The 19,520-nt window shown below is 47.4% G+C and overlaps 1 protein-coding gene across 1 annotated transcript in view; it reads right to left on the bottom strand.

The window, feature by feature from the left end:
• Nucleotides 1-292: 292 nt before the first annotated feature.
• KCNK10 (potassium two pore domain channel subfamily K member 10) overlaps nucleotides 293-19,520 on the bottom strand; it is a 157,391-nt gene continuing 138,163 nt past the window's right edge. The window contains exons 5-7 of the mRNA XM_069597206.1: nucleotides 10,604-10,790; nucleotides 4,893-5,035; nucleotides 293-2,872 (exon numbers count right to left, since the gene is read on the bottom strand). Of these exons, the coding sequence (XP_069453307.1) occupies nucleotides 2,252-2,872; nucleotides 4,893-5,035; nucleotides 10,604-10,790 (951 nt within the window). The 3' untranslated portion in view covers nucleotides 293-2,251. The remainder of the gene's footprint in view (nucleotides 2,873-4,892; nucleotides 5,036-10,603; nucleotides 10,791-19,520) is intronic.

Genomic DNA, 19,520 nt, shown 5'->3' on the forward strand with positions numbered 1-19,520 from the left:
CCCAGGGATCGAACCCAGGTCTCCCGCAATGCAAGCGGATTCTTTACTGTCTGCGCCACCAAGGAAGCCCAGTTAACCTACCAATTCCTTAGCACACACTTTGTCAGACTGGAATGACTCCCGTAGTAAGAACCAAGGCCTACACCCCTGCATATACGTCATTGCCCAAGCATCTGTCTGTTACTCTGTGGACACAGGATGTCACCCGTGAGCCACAGCCCTGTGGCAGCATTAACCCAAACATACCTTGGATGGGGCAGGGGGCACTAATCAGACTTGATTCTTATTTGGCTCCTTCCCAAAAGCAATGCCAGTGCTTTAATCAGAGCTTACAATGACGGGGGTGGCACACGGGGGCTGCCTGTGCTCTAGACAAACGAGAGCTGTGCATTTGGGGGAAACAGCAGCAAAAAGTCTGCCACGGTAGAAGCAGTCAAGGACGCGGTGGCCATCATTTTTCCCTGGAAGTCAGAAAAGCGTTAGATGGTTTCTGGAAGTCTCTGCTAGTCCTGTGACCTTTTGACAAATCCACCCTGCCTGTTAGCTATGTGACATCCCCAAACAGTGGTACTGAGCCCAGAGGCCCATAAGCAGCAACTTTCGGGTGTTGCCAGGTCCAAACACTGAAGTATGTGGCACAAATAGCTAGGTTTGAACCAGGATAATGGCCAGCCAACTCTGAAAAAGGCCGAGGCACATGTGGGATGCTTGGCGTGGTACGTACTCTTTCCTTGCTGCTAAAAATCCACTTAGAGTCTTCCTCCCCAAACCTATGACCCGTCAGACCCCCACTTTCCTTCACCTGGTGTTCTAACCTCATGAAAAAGAAAATCATAATTATCACCACATGTTGGTTACTGTTCTCCTAGAAACAATCAATCACAGTAGCATTGTAACTTTAGTGGCTAGCAGGTACAAGAAATGATCAAGGAAAAGGAGCGATGCTTTCAGAATAAAGGAACACCCAAACATAAAAGTGAAGTCTTTCAAATACTTCTTTTAAGTATTATTTTTTTTAAAAAATGGCAGTAATGGCACTTAAGCTGCAAGCAATGAAAACAATTCAATCTTCTCGTACAAGGGTTGGTTTGAGGGAGTCCTTTTCCTTTTGTTTGCAAATAGCAGGATAGGACCTGGTGTCACTGTGTCTACCCTAAGACACCCAAAGGGACGAGAAGCCCTGAGAAGGAACGATGCCATGGTCCTCCTTGGTATGTCTCAGACATGCAGGACATCTATGTTTACAAACATTTAGGATCAGCTAGACAGGACAGTAAGCCACTGGCATCATGCAAGGCAATAGTTTTGGTATTTTTCCCCCTTTTATCAAAACCAATTGTAACAGAAGTTCCACTAGAAAAGTGAACATGAACATTTCAAAACCAGTTTGTTTTCACCATTGCACCCTTTCGGTGCCTTTTCAGCGCACCGTGCACTGAGGTTTGGTTTTTGCCTGTCATCACGCAGCGGCTGAGGTTGAGTGTTCACCAATGCTTGCGAGTTGGATTGGACCTGTGAAAAAGACAAAATTCAGCAGGCTTCTGTTATTGGTTAAGGTGATATCCACAGTGTGATGTGACTTTTTTTTCTCTTGTAATGAGGAAAGCAATTGCACCTTTTGATACGTGTGCTCTCATCTGCTTCCAACAAATTCTAGGTGCTCTTGGGTCCCAGGGACATTCATCTGGAGCTTAGAAAAGACTAGGGATGCACTGAACGGTTTTGTCTCAAGATCGGAGCTCAGAGCAACATTCCAGCATGTCCACTCTGACCCCAAGTGACAAGGACCAGTCCACCTCCCAGTCCAGGCCCCTTGTGCATGCGTGCACACATTACTGACAGTGGGTTCAGGAAACAACTTCCTTTAAAAGACACACCTGTTCCTTTCAGACGGCTGGTCTACAGAATAGCTGCCCTTTCGCGCCCTTCGGAGCGGGTCGGCGCTGCCCAGGGCGACCGCATCCATTGCCGGCATGTGCCCTGGACCTCGGCGGCCATGACCTCCCTCTCCCGCGAAGGCGCCCTGGGTGTCCCGTGGCTGTGATCAAAAGCCAGGTCCTTGTTCTTTTGATTCCCTTTTGGCAGAGCGAGCTTGCTTTCTCGGTCGTTTATGGCACAGTGAAGTATCTTCTTCGACGCTATGTAATTTCGGACTAACGAGAAGTCTTAAGGCACGTGTCTCAGGGTGAATATATTTAAAAACAAACAAACAAAAGACAAGGCTGGGTCACGTCCACTGCGTCCTCCCCGCTTAGTTTCTGGCTTCGAGCAGCGCGCTGCTGTCACGCTCCGCGTCTTTGGCGTCGGCGGGTCCCACGCTGTCCCCCGCGCCGGCCGGCGGCTGGGCACAGTCGGTGAGCACGGCGGTGCTGGAGTGGCCCGAGCTGCAGCCCTTGTCCGTGTCCTCCTCCTTCTTCTCCTCGTCCAGGGAGTAGTGGCGGAGGGTCCTGTAGAACCTGTGCACGTCCTCGGGCAGGGCCTTCCGGAGGTCCCGGTTCTTCCTCTTGGTGAGCCTGGAGGCGGAGCCCAGCTTGTTGACGATGTTGTCCTCGGAGGCGCCCTGCCCGCGCTTCTGCAGCGGCTCGGACGCCTGCAGCCGCAGGTTGTTGGGCCGGTGGTCGATGCTCTCCTGGGACGAGGCCTTGCAGCGGCCCGCGTCGAGCGCGGCGAACACCGAGCGCTTCTCGGGCGAGAGCATGTCGAGCGAGTGCGCCCGCTGGTCCAGGCCCAGGCGCCGGCGCTCCATGCTGCGGATGGTGGCGGCGCGCTGCAGCTTGTCATGGATCTCCACGCTCAGCCGCCGCCGCGTCTCCCGGAACTCGGCTGTCACGTTAGCCTTCCACTCGGCCGCGTGCGCCTTGATCTCGCCCACCTGGCGGAGAGACGGGGCGACGACCGGGCGCTGAGACACTGCCCCCCGCCCCACGCCCCGCGCCCAGGCGCCCGCCACTGGCCCCCCATCGCCGCCACCCCCGTCGCTGCCATCCCCCCGCGCCCGGGCACCCGCCTCCGCCCGCCCCCGCCCCCCACTGCACCCCCCTCCATCGCTACCACCGCCCCATCCCCCCACCCCTTCATCGCCCCCACCCCCCAACGCCCCCACCCCCCATTGCACCCATTCCCCAATCGCCACGACCTTCCACTGCCACCAGCCCCCCATCGCCACCACCCTCCCGTGCCCGCAGCCCTCGGGGGTCCTCGAGGGAAGGAGGCCCAGAGGCGGCGGCTTTGCGTCTGACCCCGCCAAGGGAAGGAGAGGCTACTTCCACCCTCGCCCTTCCCGCTCAGGACTAAGGTGCCTCCGAGAGGCGCACGTGCTGGGCAACCCGACCGCCGCCGGACACCTGGATTCGGGGACGGACCTGACTTAGCGTCTGTTCACCCTTCCGTGGTCCGGCATCATTCCTGCTGCATAACTCGGAGGCAGTCTTGTCTAGCTCAGAGCTTTTCCTGTTACGTGAGGTAGCCGGGCACCTAGCTCGGCCCTGGGCACAAAGCAGTATCCAGCGGGTCCTCTGCCCTGCCCTGTCCCTCCAAGACCTCTGTCTGGGTTAGAGTGCTCCACCCGTCCCCATTAGCCTGAAAATGGCCTAGTGCTAAAAAGGAAAGTCCTGTGTCGCCCCATATCTAGGCAGTGTTGTCTATGACCTTGTGCTGTCTGGCTTGCGCTGGTTTAAGACCACTCCCCCACCCCCACGCAGGGTACCTGATAACCAAGTTTCCATGTTCAGGGTGCAGGGAGGGGACATCTTCTGCCAAAGCCCACAGAACGTGTGCTTTCTCAGAGCAAAGTCTTGCATGAGGATCAAGACCAACTCTCTAGGCTTTATTGCAGCAGGACTGTTAGTATAAGACTCGACTGAGCGACTGACCTGAACTGAACATGCTTTCCTATGCAGAGGAGTAACTCGGATTTTTGCGCTGAGAAATGTCAATATTTATGTTGTTGAGTGTTCTCTTTTGTTATGGCTGATTTTCAGCAGGTCAGTTAGCTCTCTGGGGAGTCAGACTGGAGACTGCTTCTGCAAGCCAGGAAAATTAAACCTCTGCCCCAAGGAATGGTGTGGGAGATGGCGCCATCTAAGGCGGCTCTCCCAGGACACTCCGCTGGGAATGTCTGCACCCTGGGCAGGGAACGGTCGCCCTTAAACAGGCTGTCCCTCTGTTTCTTTAGGTTTTATCTCCTTTCCTTTCTTTACTGCTTTTCTTCTCTTTACCCTTCTTCTTTCTTATCTCTTTTCCTCTCTTTCCAGAAGAACTACATGGACATTCTTTTTTTTTTTTTTAATCACAAAATCTACATTTGCTCCCTAGCCATTCCTTTTCTTGCCTGTGTGTAGGCTTCCATGCACATTGCTTTGAGGAAGGAAGGGCCGCTGTGTGTGTGCCGCTGGCCGCAGACGTATATTTGTTTCTACAGATCTGACAACCCAGAGGGGACATGAGTGAAAGGGAGCCCGTGAGTTCACCCCCCACAGCCGGCCACAGTTCAATAACTTCAGTCTCATATGGAATTGAGGAAAATGCACACGTTTGCTGATTGGGGGCAATTGCACACCTCCCCCAACTGCAGTCTACCTATGCTGACTATGTCTGGGTATTTTTTTTTTCACTTCCTTTTTTAAAAATAAGTTGCTGTTTACTAGTTTTTCCAGGAGCTGTGGGCTGGTGAGTCACCAGATTTTTCTCACCTGCTAAAAAAGAATCCAGAAATAACTGCTATCCCATTTAACGTGTGGCGTTTAAAACCATTCAAGGATTCAAAACAAGGATGTCTAGGAGGCCTCCACTTAGTAGGAGATAGTCTAGCCCATAGAAGAGAGACAGGTAATTCTTGAGACGAGAATGTTCCTGACCTCGGGAACTTTCAGAGAATCTGGAAGGAATCCTACCTCCTCTTTTGTCTTTTTAGATAAAACGCGTAGCCAATCTCCGATCATGCTGAGGACAGCGGCAAAGTAGGCGAGGCCAACGAGGATCCAGAACCACACCAGGGGCTTGTACCACTCCCGGTAATTGATGCCGGCGTTTCCCCCTGAAAACAAGCGCTACTTTAACCAGGATCTGGCAAACGGTCGTCGCAGAGCAAACGCATCCCAGTCCGTGTAGCAGAGATGCGGTCGCATCACCATCCGACACTCAGCTGTCGGCCTGCTGTAGACGCGATGTGGCAAGGGTGGGAGGGCAAGGAAAAGTCGTGTCTCTTCCCCAAAGGAGCCTGACCTGTGGCTTCACTTATTTTGAATCTTGACCAATAATCTCAATACATCATGTGCTGCGATTAGTTGCTCAATCTTGTTCGACTCTTTGCGACCCCGTGGACTGTAGCCCGCCAGGCTCCTCTGTCCATGGGATTCTCCTGGCGAGAATACTGGAGTGGGTAGCCTATCCCTTCTCCAGAGGATTTTCCCAACCCAGGAATCGAACTGGGGTCTCCTGCCTTGCAGGCGGATTCTTTACTAGCTGAGCTACCAGGGAAGCCCTTAACACACAATACATAATAACAAAAAATATGTCAGTGACCAGCCTGATCCATCCAGTTTAAACTTGAGCTTGACAATGAATGGCTTGAATTAGAGGACAACAGAGCAGGCCCAGTTTCAAGTTTTGTGTTTTTTTTTTTTTAATTTTCTTATTGGGGTGTAGTTGATTTTGTCAAGTTTTTCTTAAACTGCCTTAAATTTAATAAAAAATAAAAGACCGTTAAATAATCTCAAATGGTTTGGAACTCTTGGCACCATTTCCTCCTTAAGCACATGTGCATTTACCAAGACAGAAGTAGGTGTGTGGAAGTAAAGTCAGACTTGATGGTATCCCTGAGACTGAGACCCAGGCAATAGTGATTTAAGGCTGAGCAAAGGATGGTGTTTACATAATGCTGATCCATAGGGTCAATTAGACCGAGTCAATTAGAATCACTGTGTGAGAATAAAAAGGGACCTTCAAGGCCAGCTAGTTCAATCCCTTTATTTTACAAATAGGGATTATAGTAAAAAATCCATCAAACCAAATTGACTAGTTGCCTGACTGCATTGACTGGCTGGCTGTTCCATTGAAAAGACCAGTCGTTTATTCCAAGTAAATAGCCTATTTATTCTAGACCTTCTGCAAGCCTGCCCAAGGTAGCCAAGCAACAGAGAGATTCTAAGCCCTGCCCCCTCTCATAAAGTGAAGACACTTCATGAAATACCTGTCTGTGAGATGTCATTTTCCAATGAAGTCGGCTTGTGGCCATTTCTAAGAAAATCGACATTAGCCATGGATTGGTAATTACTGTGCCAAATGGTGAATGGTCACTGGACTTTCCCGCTGGGTTGTGGTGGTAACCTCACGTAGCACCTTTGAGTCTGCACTGAGCTCTTATGGTATCAGTAATACCTCCCACAGGCGGCTGGGCAGGCTCTGTGGCTTGTGGTACTTCTCAGTTTGCAACAGAGCCCACAAGGTCTCCATAGATACCGCCACTTCTGAAAATTAGAATTCCAAACCTTGCTAGAGGGCTCTGTGGTAAACCCCACTTGGTTTGGTTTAACTGCCTTGCTTTTCCCTTTCAGGCAATTCTTGCCCTCTCCCTAGCTTTCTCTAGGATACTGTTGGACTTTCTGCAACATGAAGTGAGTCTTGAGGTTCATTTCATCTCTGCACTAGGCAGGAGAACTCTGCCACTTTTTCCTGGGAGCTCTCGGAAAGTAAATATTTACCAACCAATCACCATCGTCCACAAAAGATTGTCACTAGGGCGCGCTAGCAAACAAGGCAGGAAACACCTTCTGCCTGTTGGTTTATGAGCTGCTGGCCTGGAATTCAAGTGCTGTCAGTCAGGGTTGCAAAATGCTTGTTGGGTTGTTAGACTGTCCTAAAGTGAGTCAGCTACAAAATAAACCAGCACTTAATCCTGCTTGGTGATTGATGTTCTGATTCTGTTTCCAAGCTGATGCCTTGTCAAATCACAGCAACCATCAGCTCTTGTTAATGTATCTTTTTAAAAGATGGACAGCCTTCCCTCTCGCTCTGAGAGTATTGCCAAAAAGGCTTTGACACACTTCCAGGGTTCCAAGGCAGCAGTGCTTCAGACTGGTCTCTGTAAGCTATGGAAATGGCAGCTTAGAAGGGCCTGGTCCAATAGCGGTCAGCACCATGAATTATAACAGACCCAAGTCTGCAGAGACTATGGGGCAAAGGAAATATGGTTCTGTAATCAGAGGTAGGTGAGGCAATTAAAACAGTACTACGCAGCTCAATATTCTGTGATAACCTGAATGGGAAAAGAATAGATGCATATATGTGTATGACTGAATCGCTTTGCTGTACACCAGACACTAACACAACATTGTAAATCAACTATATTTCAATAGAAATTTTTAAAAATTTTTTAAAAAGAAAGGTACTCTGCAGGAGACATATTTACATGTACAGTGGTTACTGTTATCAAAACCCACAGGAAAGCATGTCCATTTCCTCTGACCCAATTACAACCAAAATAGACTTTAAAACTTTCTAACAGTTCTTTGTATTTATCTATACACTTGGCCATTAGATTCATTACAATCTTCCATTGCTAAAGATCACTAAAAAACAAAAGAACAAAGCCATGCTATGTCTGTGGCTGTGGAGGTCACAGCCTTTCCAGGTAAGTAAACATCAGGCCAAGTGCCAGTGTGTGCTAAGTGCTCACGGCCCATCGTGGCTCATAAGGATAAATAATAAACTTATATCATAAGCAGTTTTATGAATCTCCTGTTCCCCAGGCTGTGCTATTTGTGACCCAGATCAACAGACTGAACGGAGCAACCGATTAGAGAGCAGGGTTTGCCCCACGTGTCCTCCAGAAGACAGTCCTCTGGACAGGCGAGAGTTAGCACAGAGGACTCTCTGCAGTTACGGCAGAGTGCAGACGATACTTTAGGGAACTTAAAGATGTCAGTGAAATATCTCCAAACTGCAGCTGGGATTGGAACCTCAGTGAGTTTCACCACAGAGCAGCTACGGATGATGCTAAGGAATTGACCGGATGGTCGCTCTTGGTACTGTCCTCCTGTCTGTGCGCTGTCTGTCCAGAGATTCAGGCCTCTCCTCAAGTGGCACCAAGTGACTTCCTGCCCAAGCTGGGGAGCTGCTCAGCAGCTGAGCATCGAGGATAAGCCAAGGTGGGAGGGGCCCCAGGCCTTGGGCTCTGTGTAAGCAATTCTCAGTCACTCTGACTTGTCGAGTTCTTAGTCCTTAAGACAGTCAAAAGGAAGAAAACATTAAAACTGCTGTTTCTACAAAGGCAACTTCGGCCTTCACCTTCCTAGCTGGAATAGCTGCAAAACTGCTCTTCCTGTTGCCTGTTTCCTTAGAATTACCACGGAGACAGCAACCTTCAACATCCTTTCCAGAATTTACCCTTTCTCCAGATTCCAGAAGAGGGGATCCCTGGCCTCTTTAAATATATAAAGTTACGACAGAGTTACTGGGTCAGAGTGTTCACTTCTGGGAGTAGAAACTGAGCATTTGTCTGACCACCCAGAACTAATCCATCTGGAAAGAGATCGGTGGCCTCCTTCTATCCCTACCTTCCCACCACCCTGGGAGAGCGAAACAGGTAAAGCATCAGGTTTCATTTCAGTTTCTAAGCTCCCTGTCCCTAGAAGAATTTGATGGTGATTTCTTTTTCTTCCTTAAGCACGGTTCATTGGCATTTATTTTGACAATGAAGGCTGTTGTGTCTATCTAGATTCATGCAGGATCCATTATAATATTAAATTCCCTTGGGGCAGTTTCCAACTCCAGGTGGTCACCTGGGTCTTTAGTCCTGCATCCGGACATGCCTGGAGCAACTTTTCCAGGGATGGTGACTCTGCCCTCAGCATCAGGAAGCTTCATCTGCAGGTCCCTGCAGGCTAAACTCAACGCTTATCTCTCCAGAGCTTCATTTTTGCCACTTGCTAATATAGCCTTTATCAGTTGATGCAAGGAGCCTTAATACAATTCAGAAGCCTGAAATCCAATGAGAAATTCATTTCAGTCGATGCCGGGAACCAGCATGAGGAGTCCCACCTGTGGCAAAGGTCATGAGGTTAAGGGGTCCGACAGGCAAACGCGAGTCCGGCCTTAAGGGAGCCTCTCTGGAATTTCTCGAGCATCTAACCCCGAAACCAGAGTCTGCCTGCCATACTGCATTATGCTTTTCACTTATGCTTCTGACATTAACAGGGGCTCTCCCCCACCACCTTCCTCTTTTAGAATTAACTTAGAGCTCCAGTTAATAAGTCTCCTGGGCGTAAAACTAATGTCTCGGGTTAAATCCCTCTGATAGCTTTCTAACTTACCTGACCAGTCTGTCTGGATTTTTACAACTACGCATGTGAATTGTTTATGGCTCCCAACCTCGAGAGGCACGAAGATTAAAGCATCTTAAAGATATAGAGCCTTTTCTAAAAAGCTAAAAATTATATTGGTGATGGGTTTCACTGTTGAGTCAATGACTGCTGCCAGGCCTCCATATTCTTTATCTTTTAGGCACCTGAAGGATATTAATCAATGTAATTGGATATAGGAAAAGTAATATAGTAGTTTTGATGTTAGCAACACTAGACTTTTGAGTTAATGAACTTTCTCTTTGTTATAAATCACTGTATTCCTCTTTCTTTGTTATAAATAGTTGTGTCCTTGTTATGTAAGAATGTAACTTTATTTGGTGCTTTCTGAAAGTGGCACCAGACTTTGGAAAGAACAACACTTGTAAGGCAAATGAGTTTTCTGGTTGACAGACCCTTATCAGAAAAGGGTCGTAAAATGCTAGTAGGCCTCCTGGCCAGAAGATGATGTAAATCACCTAAGACTTGTGGATACAGCTAGGGATGCAGGGAGAAAATCTAGTCTCAATAAGAGTCAGGGCTGCTGACACTGCATGATTTTGTATTATCCATTGATCTCTATGTATAACCAAAAGTATAAAAGCTTTTCTAGACAATAAAGGATGGGCCAGTTCCTGGAAAGACTGGTTCCCCCGTGTCTTCTTTTCTTTCTTACTCTATTTTCTGGCTGATTCCCATCTGGGGCATAGAGGCTCGCCATGTCTACTTATTTGCCTGGGCTTCTAAGACCCACATGAGAGGGAGCCCAAGGCAGGGCACCCTCCGATATTCAAGTGGGCGCCTGTGGCCCTATGTAGACGGTTTAAGTCCCTTGTCTCTGGGCTTTATTGGCTTTCTATGTACACCAAGGAATACAGCCTCTTTCTCTCCTCTATTCTCTTAACTGCAAACTCTTTCCTTATCTCTCTCTAAATCTATAAATCTCTCTCGCCACACCGTCCCCCTTCAAATTACCCTGGATCCACTGGGGCTGGACCCCGGCAAGTCATAATTCATACGATGATGAAGATAGCCTGCCTCCTGAGTCGGGGAGGAGAGAGAGTGGCTTCCTCCCCAGGCAGCAGCCGGCTGCTGTTCCCCCCACAGGGGACTGCAGGTTTGGAGCAAGCCTGTGCCCAACAGCAGTGATGCTGAGCCTTTCCCATTTGTTCCTCCATCTTTCCCCGTGGTTTGGAAAAGCACTGACCACAGTAAATGCTTTCCCCACCAGGGCCCCGGGGACTGGGATATTCCAGAGTGCTTACCTGCCACAAAATCACCAAAACCCACCGTGGTGAGGGTGACCACCACAAAGTAAATGGACTCCAGGGCCGTCCACCCCTCGATGTATTTGAAGATGACAGCAGGGATCGTTACAAACACGACACAGCCAGCCAAGATGAACAGGATGGTTGAGATGACCCGGATCTTGGTCTGACTCACTTGCTTTTTCTAAAGAAGAGCAAAGGAGAAAGAAAGACAGGGAAGTCAGCTCCATCACCCTGGATTCGGAAGACAAGAGGTAGAGAGAGAGGGAAAAAAAATGTCAGTGGCTTTGGACCTTTCTTTGTTTGTGGGCAGCTTGGGGAGCATCTGATGAAAGCTGTGGACCCTCTCCTAGAAAAATGTGCAGACCACAGTTTTCAGCTAGTCTCGGTGGTCCTTGGGCAAGAGAACCCTTGAATGTCCTTTGCGTGGTTCCCTGACTACAACCCAAATGCTGACTTCCTAACCCCCTCACTGGTGTAAACGAGACTGCTTCCCAAGAAGGCCATTTTTGCTGCCATTTCTCACGTGGCTTCACTGACCCTCTGCAGGAGGCACAGGTTTGGGGTTCCTTCCACAGTGGTGGTGATGGATTTGCACCCGGCTTCCCTCGAGTCAAAGGGCACATGCTGAAAAAAATGGCTCCTGAGACAGACCAGAAGGTTAGGATGAAAAGAAAAACACAGCTGACCTGACCCCACCCTCGGTTGGGACAGGACTCCAACCATCTGCCTGGGTGCTTCTTCACCTTCCCGTGCCCCTCGCTGAGATGGTACATTTATATCTTTTAAAACACATGTGTTTGAGTCAGTGCTGTGCTCGTCATGTTTGCTGGCTGTATAAGCATCAGGGGACAGGGCAGGAGTCCACGTTGAATGGCAGGCTCAGTGTCTACAATGAATAACAGAAGCTCCATCTCAAGTCAGCTTCTGAAGGATTCAGTAGCTAAGAGGTGAAGAGGCACCTAGACTGGGAATGACCCTGATATTGGGGTGAAGAAGTCATACCTATGGGGCACCAGAGGCAGACTGGAGGCACTGGTGTCCCCTTGAATGACACTCAAGACAACGTTGGCATCGCCTCCGAACTGAACAGTCTGTTAAGGTCTTCTCAAAGCTCCCAGTTTGCCATTGGAGACTGTCATCAGGGGACCCTGGCACCATTACTCGACCAAAAACTCAACGTCTCATAAATGTCTGTTTAACACCAGAGTGCCTGGACATTTGTACACTGCCTGGATTGAATCCCAGCAAAACACACATTCAGGGAATCAATATGGAAATCTCTACCATGGGAGCTATTAATATTTTCTAGTCATCGCTTTCCAGTGAATTAGAAAGAAGAGCAGGTCCAGAGTACAGAGTACATTTGGCATTCAGACACCGCATTTTATGGACACAAAAGGAGCTTGCATAAGATGCTGCTAATCAGGCAGAGCTGAGAGGAGAATGCAGCTGTGATTAGCTCTCAGTCCAGTGCGCAGGGATGGAAACCGCTTTTCAAATTACTCAACAGTTCACCAGTTCAGAGTCGCCAGAGCACTCCTCTAAGGAAAGAAACCGGACTAACCTCCGTGAAGAACAGGCCACTCTGTTTCCCCTTTGAGGAAGGAAGGCTGAGAATAAAACCTCATCACTGGGTGATCCTGTCACCATCCTGGAAATCCTAACCGTTCCTCACGGCAGGGACACCCCAGCCAGGTTTTCCAGGCCAAGAGAGATTCTCCTATGACCAACCACACAGCTCAGACAGGAAATGACCGTGTTCTCCAGACAGGAAGGTTGGTTATGACCCTCTTTCTCTTCCTCCCACTCCCCTCTTCCTTCCTGACTTACGGAGACAAACCTCAGAACCACCTTTTCTCTGGGAAACGCAAAGGGACATGAGAGCTGGGAAAGGGTGGTGGGAGGCTGCTGTCCTCTGCAATCGAGACTCACAAGCACCAGTCCCACCTGCCGAGAGCCCTGAGTCCCGGGTGTGTTCAATATGGTGGAACTGTGGGCAGGTAAGTGACAAAGAAGAGCTATAGTGGAAAATATTTATCTTCATAGATCTCAGTCTGCACTGAGATCAGTATAAGCGAAATGAAAGTGTTAGTCACCAAGTGGTGTCTGACTCTTTGTGACCCCATGGACTGTAGCCCCTCAGGCTCCTCTGTCCATGGGATTCTCCAGGCAAGAATCCTGGAGTGGGTTGCCATGCCCTCCTCCAGGGGATCTTCTTGACTCAGGGATCGAATGTGGGTCTCCCACATTGTAGGCAGATTCTTTGACCATCTGAGCCATCAGGAAAGCTAGTCCCTAAATATTCATAGGAAAAGCTAAAGAAATACAATCCTTCATAAAAAGGAGTCAAGTTCTCTGACTTGTAAGAGAGTACTCAGGATACACAGTGGGAACAGGAAGAGATAAACTGATCCATGCTGTTATATAGTTCCCATCTCCTCAGAAGAGCCATCAAAACAAAGATAATTTATTGATATTTTTGCATATGAAAATACACACGTTTCCCCACAAATGAAAGTACTGTGACAAGACAAACTACCTGAGAACCACAAAGAATGTTTTACCCATTTCATGCATTTCCATATTAGATCTTGTAGAACTTGGAGGGGGAGTTAAGACCCCTCTGAGAATCCAGGAACTTCGTTATTATTATTATTAGCCTACTTTTGTCTGTAAACACGGACAAAAGCCAAAGCCCAAAAGGAAATTTTTATCATAGATCATTAAGTTAATCTAATTGCTGGCAACGGAACATCATTTTCCCCCTCAATAAATCGTCCTCTTCAAATGCATAATGAAATTAAAGCGAATTAAATGTTTGCAAGACACTTGTTAAGTCAGAAATTCGGATGTGAACGCAAGTGCAATCCAAATGAGGCTGAGGCTGGCAGAGGAGAGTGGCAAGTGCGTGGGAAGCTGGAGCCATTCCCAGGCTCCAGGAGGTGGGCAAAAGAGATGATGGCACTGGGCAGCATTTGTTTGGTAGCAAAGGGAGGTGTGCAACAGAGGCTAGAGCGTGGCGTCTTCATGGCGTTATCTGTCAGAGAGTTTATCTGCAAGTTAGCATTTCACCACTGCTCACTGCCCAAGCCAACCAGCGTGTCCCTGGACCACTTCCCCCAGACATCCTAGGGTGATGCTCAGCAAATCCCTGGAGGCTTAATTCATCAGGGTATTTTAGGGACTTACAAAATCAAGTGTCTTGCGTGTGTGTGTAGGTGTATGAAATTGTGTGTACCCGTACTTCACTATAAAAGGAAGAGGTATGGGCGTAAGGTTTTGATAGTATCTGTTATTCTGGAGACCCACATTTATGCTGTCCTCTAGACACTTAAAACAGTTGCCTTAACTGAACATTTTCAACTGCAGCTTCCACGATGGAACCACAAATGCGTCATCCAGAGATCTTTGGGTTTCTCATCCCCCCTAGCTCTGCACCCATTCACCACTACTGTAAAATGGTGCATAAGAAGTTGGAGTCTTGGGGCAGCTTGCCTGACACACTCCATCCCCACTGCTAAGTGACTGAGCGACCTTGGGCAAGTTTCTCAACTTCTCTGGGCATCAGTTTCTTCCTCTAAAAATGGAGATAAGAGAGTCTGCCTCACAGGAGTGTTTGGAAGATTAAATTAGTGTGTGAAAGCTCAGCTCAGTGCCCGCTAAATGCTTGATGACTGTTACCGATCTTGTCTGATGGAAAAGTTCGAGTCTTTCCTTAGATGTGGGCAGTCCCACATTGAACGCTGCCCTCTGCTATGGAGGAACATTCCCTCACATCGGGCTTTAAGATAATCTCTGTCTAGCTTTGGGTGGTCACTGCTGGGTTTCCCTTCCAGGACACGTTGTCTCATATGATGACCTCCTTTTTCAATAAGAAACAAGTCCTCGTTTTCTCTTGGTTCTTCTGTGCTGACCCAGGATTGAGCCCTCAGACAGTCTCAGCTCACAATCTTGGAAGCTTTTCTGTTTTCCTTTCAGTTAGTTTCTCCCGCCGCCCCTCCAGCTTTTTTCATCATCCTTCTGAAACTGACAAGAATTGCAGATAATGTTTGGGGTGTCAGGGACCAGCTGCAGAGAGTCCCTAAAAGGCACCGCCCTTGTGTTCCTTGCCCCTCCCAACTCCCCTGCCACTTAGAGAGTCAAGCTGTGTTTCCACGGTGGGGTTGCTAGGCAAAAATCCCGTTGCTTATTTACCAGTAAGCAGAGCAGTTACCATAAAGCTTTGTGAGAGCCCAGATCTGACTGAGTTAATGTGTTCCTAGGCTAACAAAACTGTTATTTGGGAAGAGATGGTTTGATATAATATTTGGGCAGAAGTGATAGAATACTTGGATGTATCTGTCCAAATCTTGTTTTCTCACTTTGTGGATTAGATGATGTGGTCTCTCTTTCTCCATATGCAAATGACATTATGCACAACTATTTCCCGCATCCCGCTGGCTGGCGCTAAGCGTAGGAATTTTTGAGGAACTCAAACCCCACCTCCTGTAGAGTTCTTTCAGTTGTCAAAATTATGTGCAATTATTCCAAAAAGCAAAATAAGCTTCACACACAGGAGACAGGGGAGCCAGTTCTCAGAGCGCTCCTTCGAGAGAGGATATACATACTAGCAATTCTGACAGCGTTTACCTGCTTCAGACCTCAGAGGGCGAAGCCACACACCCAGTTCCCATTAAGCACGGTGCCCTACCATGCTTGCTTATTTCCACAATCTCATTTTGGAGAACAAGTATATTTCCATTCACCTGTGGGCTATTTCTTTATTTTTTTACCCCTCTCTAACATCTACTCTTTTTTTTCGCTTTTATGCGATTTCTTACAATTCTGAGATTAGTGATCCAGATTGTTCTGACTGAGAAACTTTATTTGCTGTGATTTTTAGCCAGGGACATTGGCGATTTCACTGAATAATAAAGATACTGTAATAAAAATCTCAGGACGGGAGCTAGACATGCAGCGCTCTAGTTTATGGTTCAGGTTTGTTTTGTTGAAATGCAAACACATCACCATGGTAATACGCTTGAGCTGAAAATGATCTCTCCAAATGGAAAGATAATAGAAGCTGCCTCACAAAAGAGCCGACTTTATTTTCTGATATTATTATGTTTTCCACAAAGACTCCTTTTCTAAAAGTCCAGTTCTAACTAACGGTTTCACCATCACAACAAATAACCATGCAATTGTATAAACTATGAGGAGAGCTTTTAAACACCATTTGCCTATAATCTCCATGGCAGAGATAGTATACACACACATTAGTGAGACTCGTGCAGTAAAATCTCCATGGAGCCTCCTGAAAATGTCCCATGCAAAAGCAGGAGAGTATCTACACACACACACACACACACACAAAGCGGATACAGATTACACAAATGGATAGTATCTAACCCCCCAAAAGGTTGTATCTAGCATCTGCCTCTGAGCCACACCGCAGCGTCCAACAGATTTTTGGTCAGTTCAGTGCTTTGCTGGTATCACCAGGCAAAGTTTTAGAAAAGGCTTCTGGTATATGCAATTAAATGGTTTTTATCACTGTTTCAGACCTGGATTTTATCACTGTTTCACTGGATTTTATCACTGTTCTTATCACTGAGTCCCAGGTGCACCTGGGATGGAGACAAAATCCAGAAATAATAAAAAAAATTCTCAGCAGCTCCACTCCAGGATCACTTTAATTAAAACCTTTGAAAGTTTTCTTTTCAAAAATTCTGTGGCTTTTCACATTTGAAGAAAATACTCTATTGGAACACAAGATTTTGCACTCAAAACTCAACCAGGTAATTCATTCAGCACATAATTATTAACAACCTTTTACATATCAAAGGTTGTTCTAATTACAAGGGATATAGCAGTTAAAAAGAGAGAGAGAAAGAAGTTCCCTTCCCCGTGCACACAAAGTCTAGCTGGCTGGGGCAGGCTGGGAACATCTGAGTCTTTGGCTGAAGTCTTTATGGCGCTGTCCATGGTGCCCAGCCCTGGTCTCACCATTGAAGGAAAAGTTTTTACCTAATGACATCCCAGTGATTAAAAACATCACCTTGTAGAGAAGAAAGGACTATTCTTGTAGCTATTGCAAGTGAAATACAAATAATTATGGCTGATTTGCATTGTCATATGCCAAAACCAAACACAACATTGTAAAAATTTAAATAAAAAAGAAGCAACAACCAAAGACATTTAAAAGAACTATATCAGCAATCACTTCAAGCCAGATTTTATTGGAACCCACTAAGCTATAGGTCAAACTCCAGCACATTTACTCTAGCATAGCATGTCGCTCCCTTCTCGGCAGGAGGAGAAGGGGATGACAGAGGATGAGACGGGTGGATGGCATCACCGACTCGACAGACATGAGTTTGAGCAAGCTCAGGAAGATAGTGAAGGACAGGGAAGACTGGCCTGCTGCAGTCCATGGGGTCACAAAGAGTCAGACACGACTGAGCAACTGAAAAACAACAGGAGCTTTGATACCAAATCAAAAGCAAAACTTTGTACAAGTTGTGATTTGTCTTAAGTTCAAAGAAAATCAGTAGGGTTCATCTAAGTTTGGGGAAGAAAATCACAGATATGCAGCAGGTTGACGGTTGCTTGCAAATGATTCCGTGTCTGTAAAACCTTACACATTATCTAAATAATAAATCCTAAAATTTAAAAAAAAAAAAAACAACAGTGTACCTATAATAGAAGATCTATGGATCTTTGTTAGCTAAGCCCTCAGAAGCTATGTCCTAGAAATCAGAACAAGTAAGTGATCACACCAGTGCAGATGTAACCCTGGCTGAAGAGAGGTCCTCCTCTGTAGTTGAGGTATGATAGGCAGGGCCATGGGAAGGAGAGGACAGGGCCACTTCCTGATGAGCCGAACCAACAGCATAACCGCCGGTGATCCCGACAGACGCCACACCCAGCTGCTCACCTAGCCAGCTTCTGAATTTGCTTTACCCAGATATCAGCAGCAAAACAAACAATGTTCCCACCCCACAATGCCCTCTCCACCATCACGTGCACAAGCAGACAATAATAATGCTATGGAAACAACGCTACAGACAGCTGAAAGGTGGATGCGCTCTTCTCTTGCTAACAAGGGTTCAAGGTCACAGTGCATCGGCCAAGCAGGCCACAGCAGTCAAGACAGGAGAGCACCCGAATAGAATAAATGTTCCTTCCCGTCCCTGATGCTTCTGCCCTTGTTCACGGGGCTCCACGTGCTGTAACACATGTGACCCCTCTCTAGCCTCTCACTCTGACAGAGGACCTGAGAACCCAGCATCTTCCTCTCTTCTTCCTTTTGGGAAACAGCTGCCCTCAAGGCACACCCACTTGTGCTCTCCTGTCTAATGCTCAGATTGTATGAAGAAGCCCTTTTACCCTCAGACATAAGCCAAATTCTCCAGTATTGAGGGGACGTAACAGCACTGGATTTCAACCTGTTATCTGGTTCGCCTTATTTCTCAGTTGGCTCATACCTTGGGTGGAAAAAAGGGGATGCCCTTTACTTGCTTCTTTCAAAGACCCCAGTCACCTCAAGTCTCCCTCCTCCAGTGCCCCTGGCCCCATGTGTTGGTTTATTTGTTTTAATTTTGGTGATAGCTGGCCACCTCATGCGAAGAGCTGACTCACTGGAAAAGACTCTGATGCTGGGAGGGATTGGGGGCAGGAGGAGAAGGGGACGACAGAGGATGAGATGGCTGGATGGCATCACCGACTCAATGGACGTGAGTCTGAGTGAACTCTGGGAGTTGGTGATGGACAGGGAGGCCTGGCGTGCTGCGATTCATGGGGTCACAAAGAGTCAGACACGACTGAGCGACTGAACTGAACTGAACTGATAAGGCAGAGAAAGAGGTCAGACCATGTAGTATGCAGCAAATTCTTTTCAATGGAAGGTGAATTCCCTACTTTAGATTGTGGCCCCTCACCAGGAAGGAACACATGTAGCAAAAAAGGAAAAGGAGATTACTGTGAGCCTTTTGCTAAGAATGCTTTCCTGAAAGGAGATAAGGAATTGGGAAAGACCAGTCCTGGCTGGAGCTGTCAAGAGGAGACAAGAACCTCGCCCAGGGACTGGGGTGGGGGGCAGGTTTGGTGAGGGGGGAGCTGGGATCAGTGGTCAGAAGGCAGCCGCCTAGCACAGTAGGTCAGCCCAGTGGTCCTGTGCCCCACTGTGGCTCATGAAGGAGCTCTTCAGTCTTTCTCGCCTTTTCTGGCGTCTCTCAGCCATGTCACTGTTGCCTGGAACCAGCATCCAAGGGCATCTAAAGGGGATGGGAGAGAAGAAAGCCTTCGAATGCCCCCACCTTGGGTGTGTGTAGCCCAGGGAGAAGGCATTTGTGAGCTTCCTGAAATAACTGTCTACATGTCCAGGAATCAAGATAAGCAACAAACAAGCATGTGTTTTCTGTGGCCTCGTTTATCTTACCTGTTGGAAGATTTGAAGAAAGCCCCCATGATTAACCAGATTTAGGTTAACACCTTAAAAAGCACCTGAGTATTGTTGCGTCAATAAATGTAAAAATTCCTGGGTTTTATCGGGCAAGTAGTGAGCAATCCCCTTCTCAATAGTTACACTCTTTCTTTCCTTCTTTCTTTTTAGACACTTTCTAATGAAATCTCGTAGGAATGCCCACCCATATGAATCTACAAAAATAATGAAACAAGCATTAAAAAATCATATAAGGGAAAGATGTGTGAATGAGAAAGGAGGCAATGAGAAGCAAGAAAAATTAAGAAAGTCTTTGAGAAGGATGAGCATAGCAGAGAAAATGACTTAGGGGTTTAGAAAGCAAGACGGAATAATGGTTTTAGGGATCTAGAATCTTCTTGGAGGTATAAGAAGGCTTTCAGCTGGGTTTGTACCTCTCTGTTTGAGAGACAGAAAGAAAACAGAGGAGAGAGAGATGCTTGATCTTTC

The sequence above is a fragment of the Ovis canadensis genome, chromosome 7, assembly GCF_042477335.2.
Source record: "Ovis canadensis isolate MfBH-ARS-UI-01 breed Bighorn chromosome 7, ARS-UI_OviCan_v2, whole genome shotgun sequence".
NCBI lineage: Eukaryota > Metazoa > Chordata > Mammalia > Artiodactyla > Bovidae > Ovis > Ovis canadensis.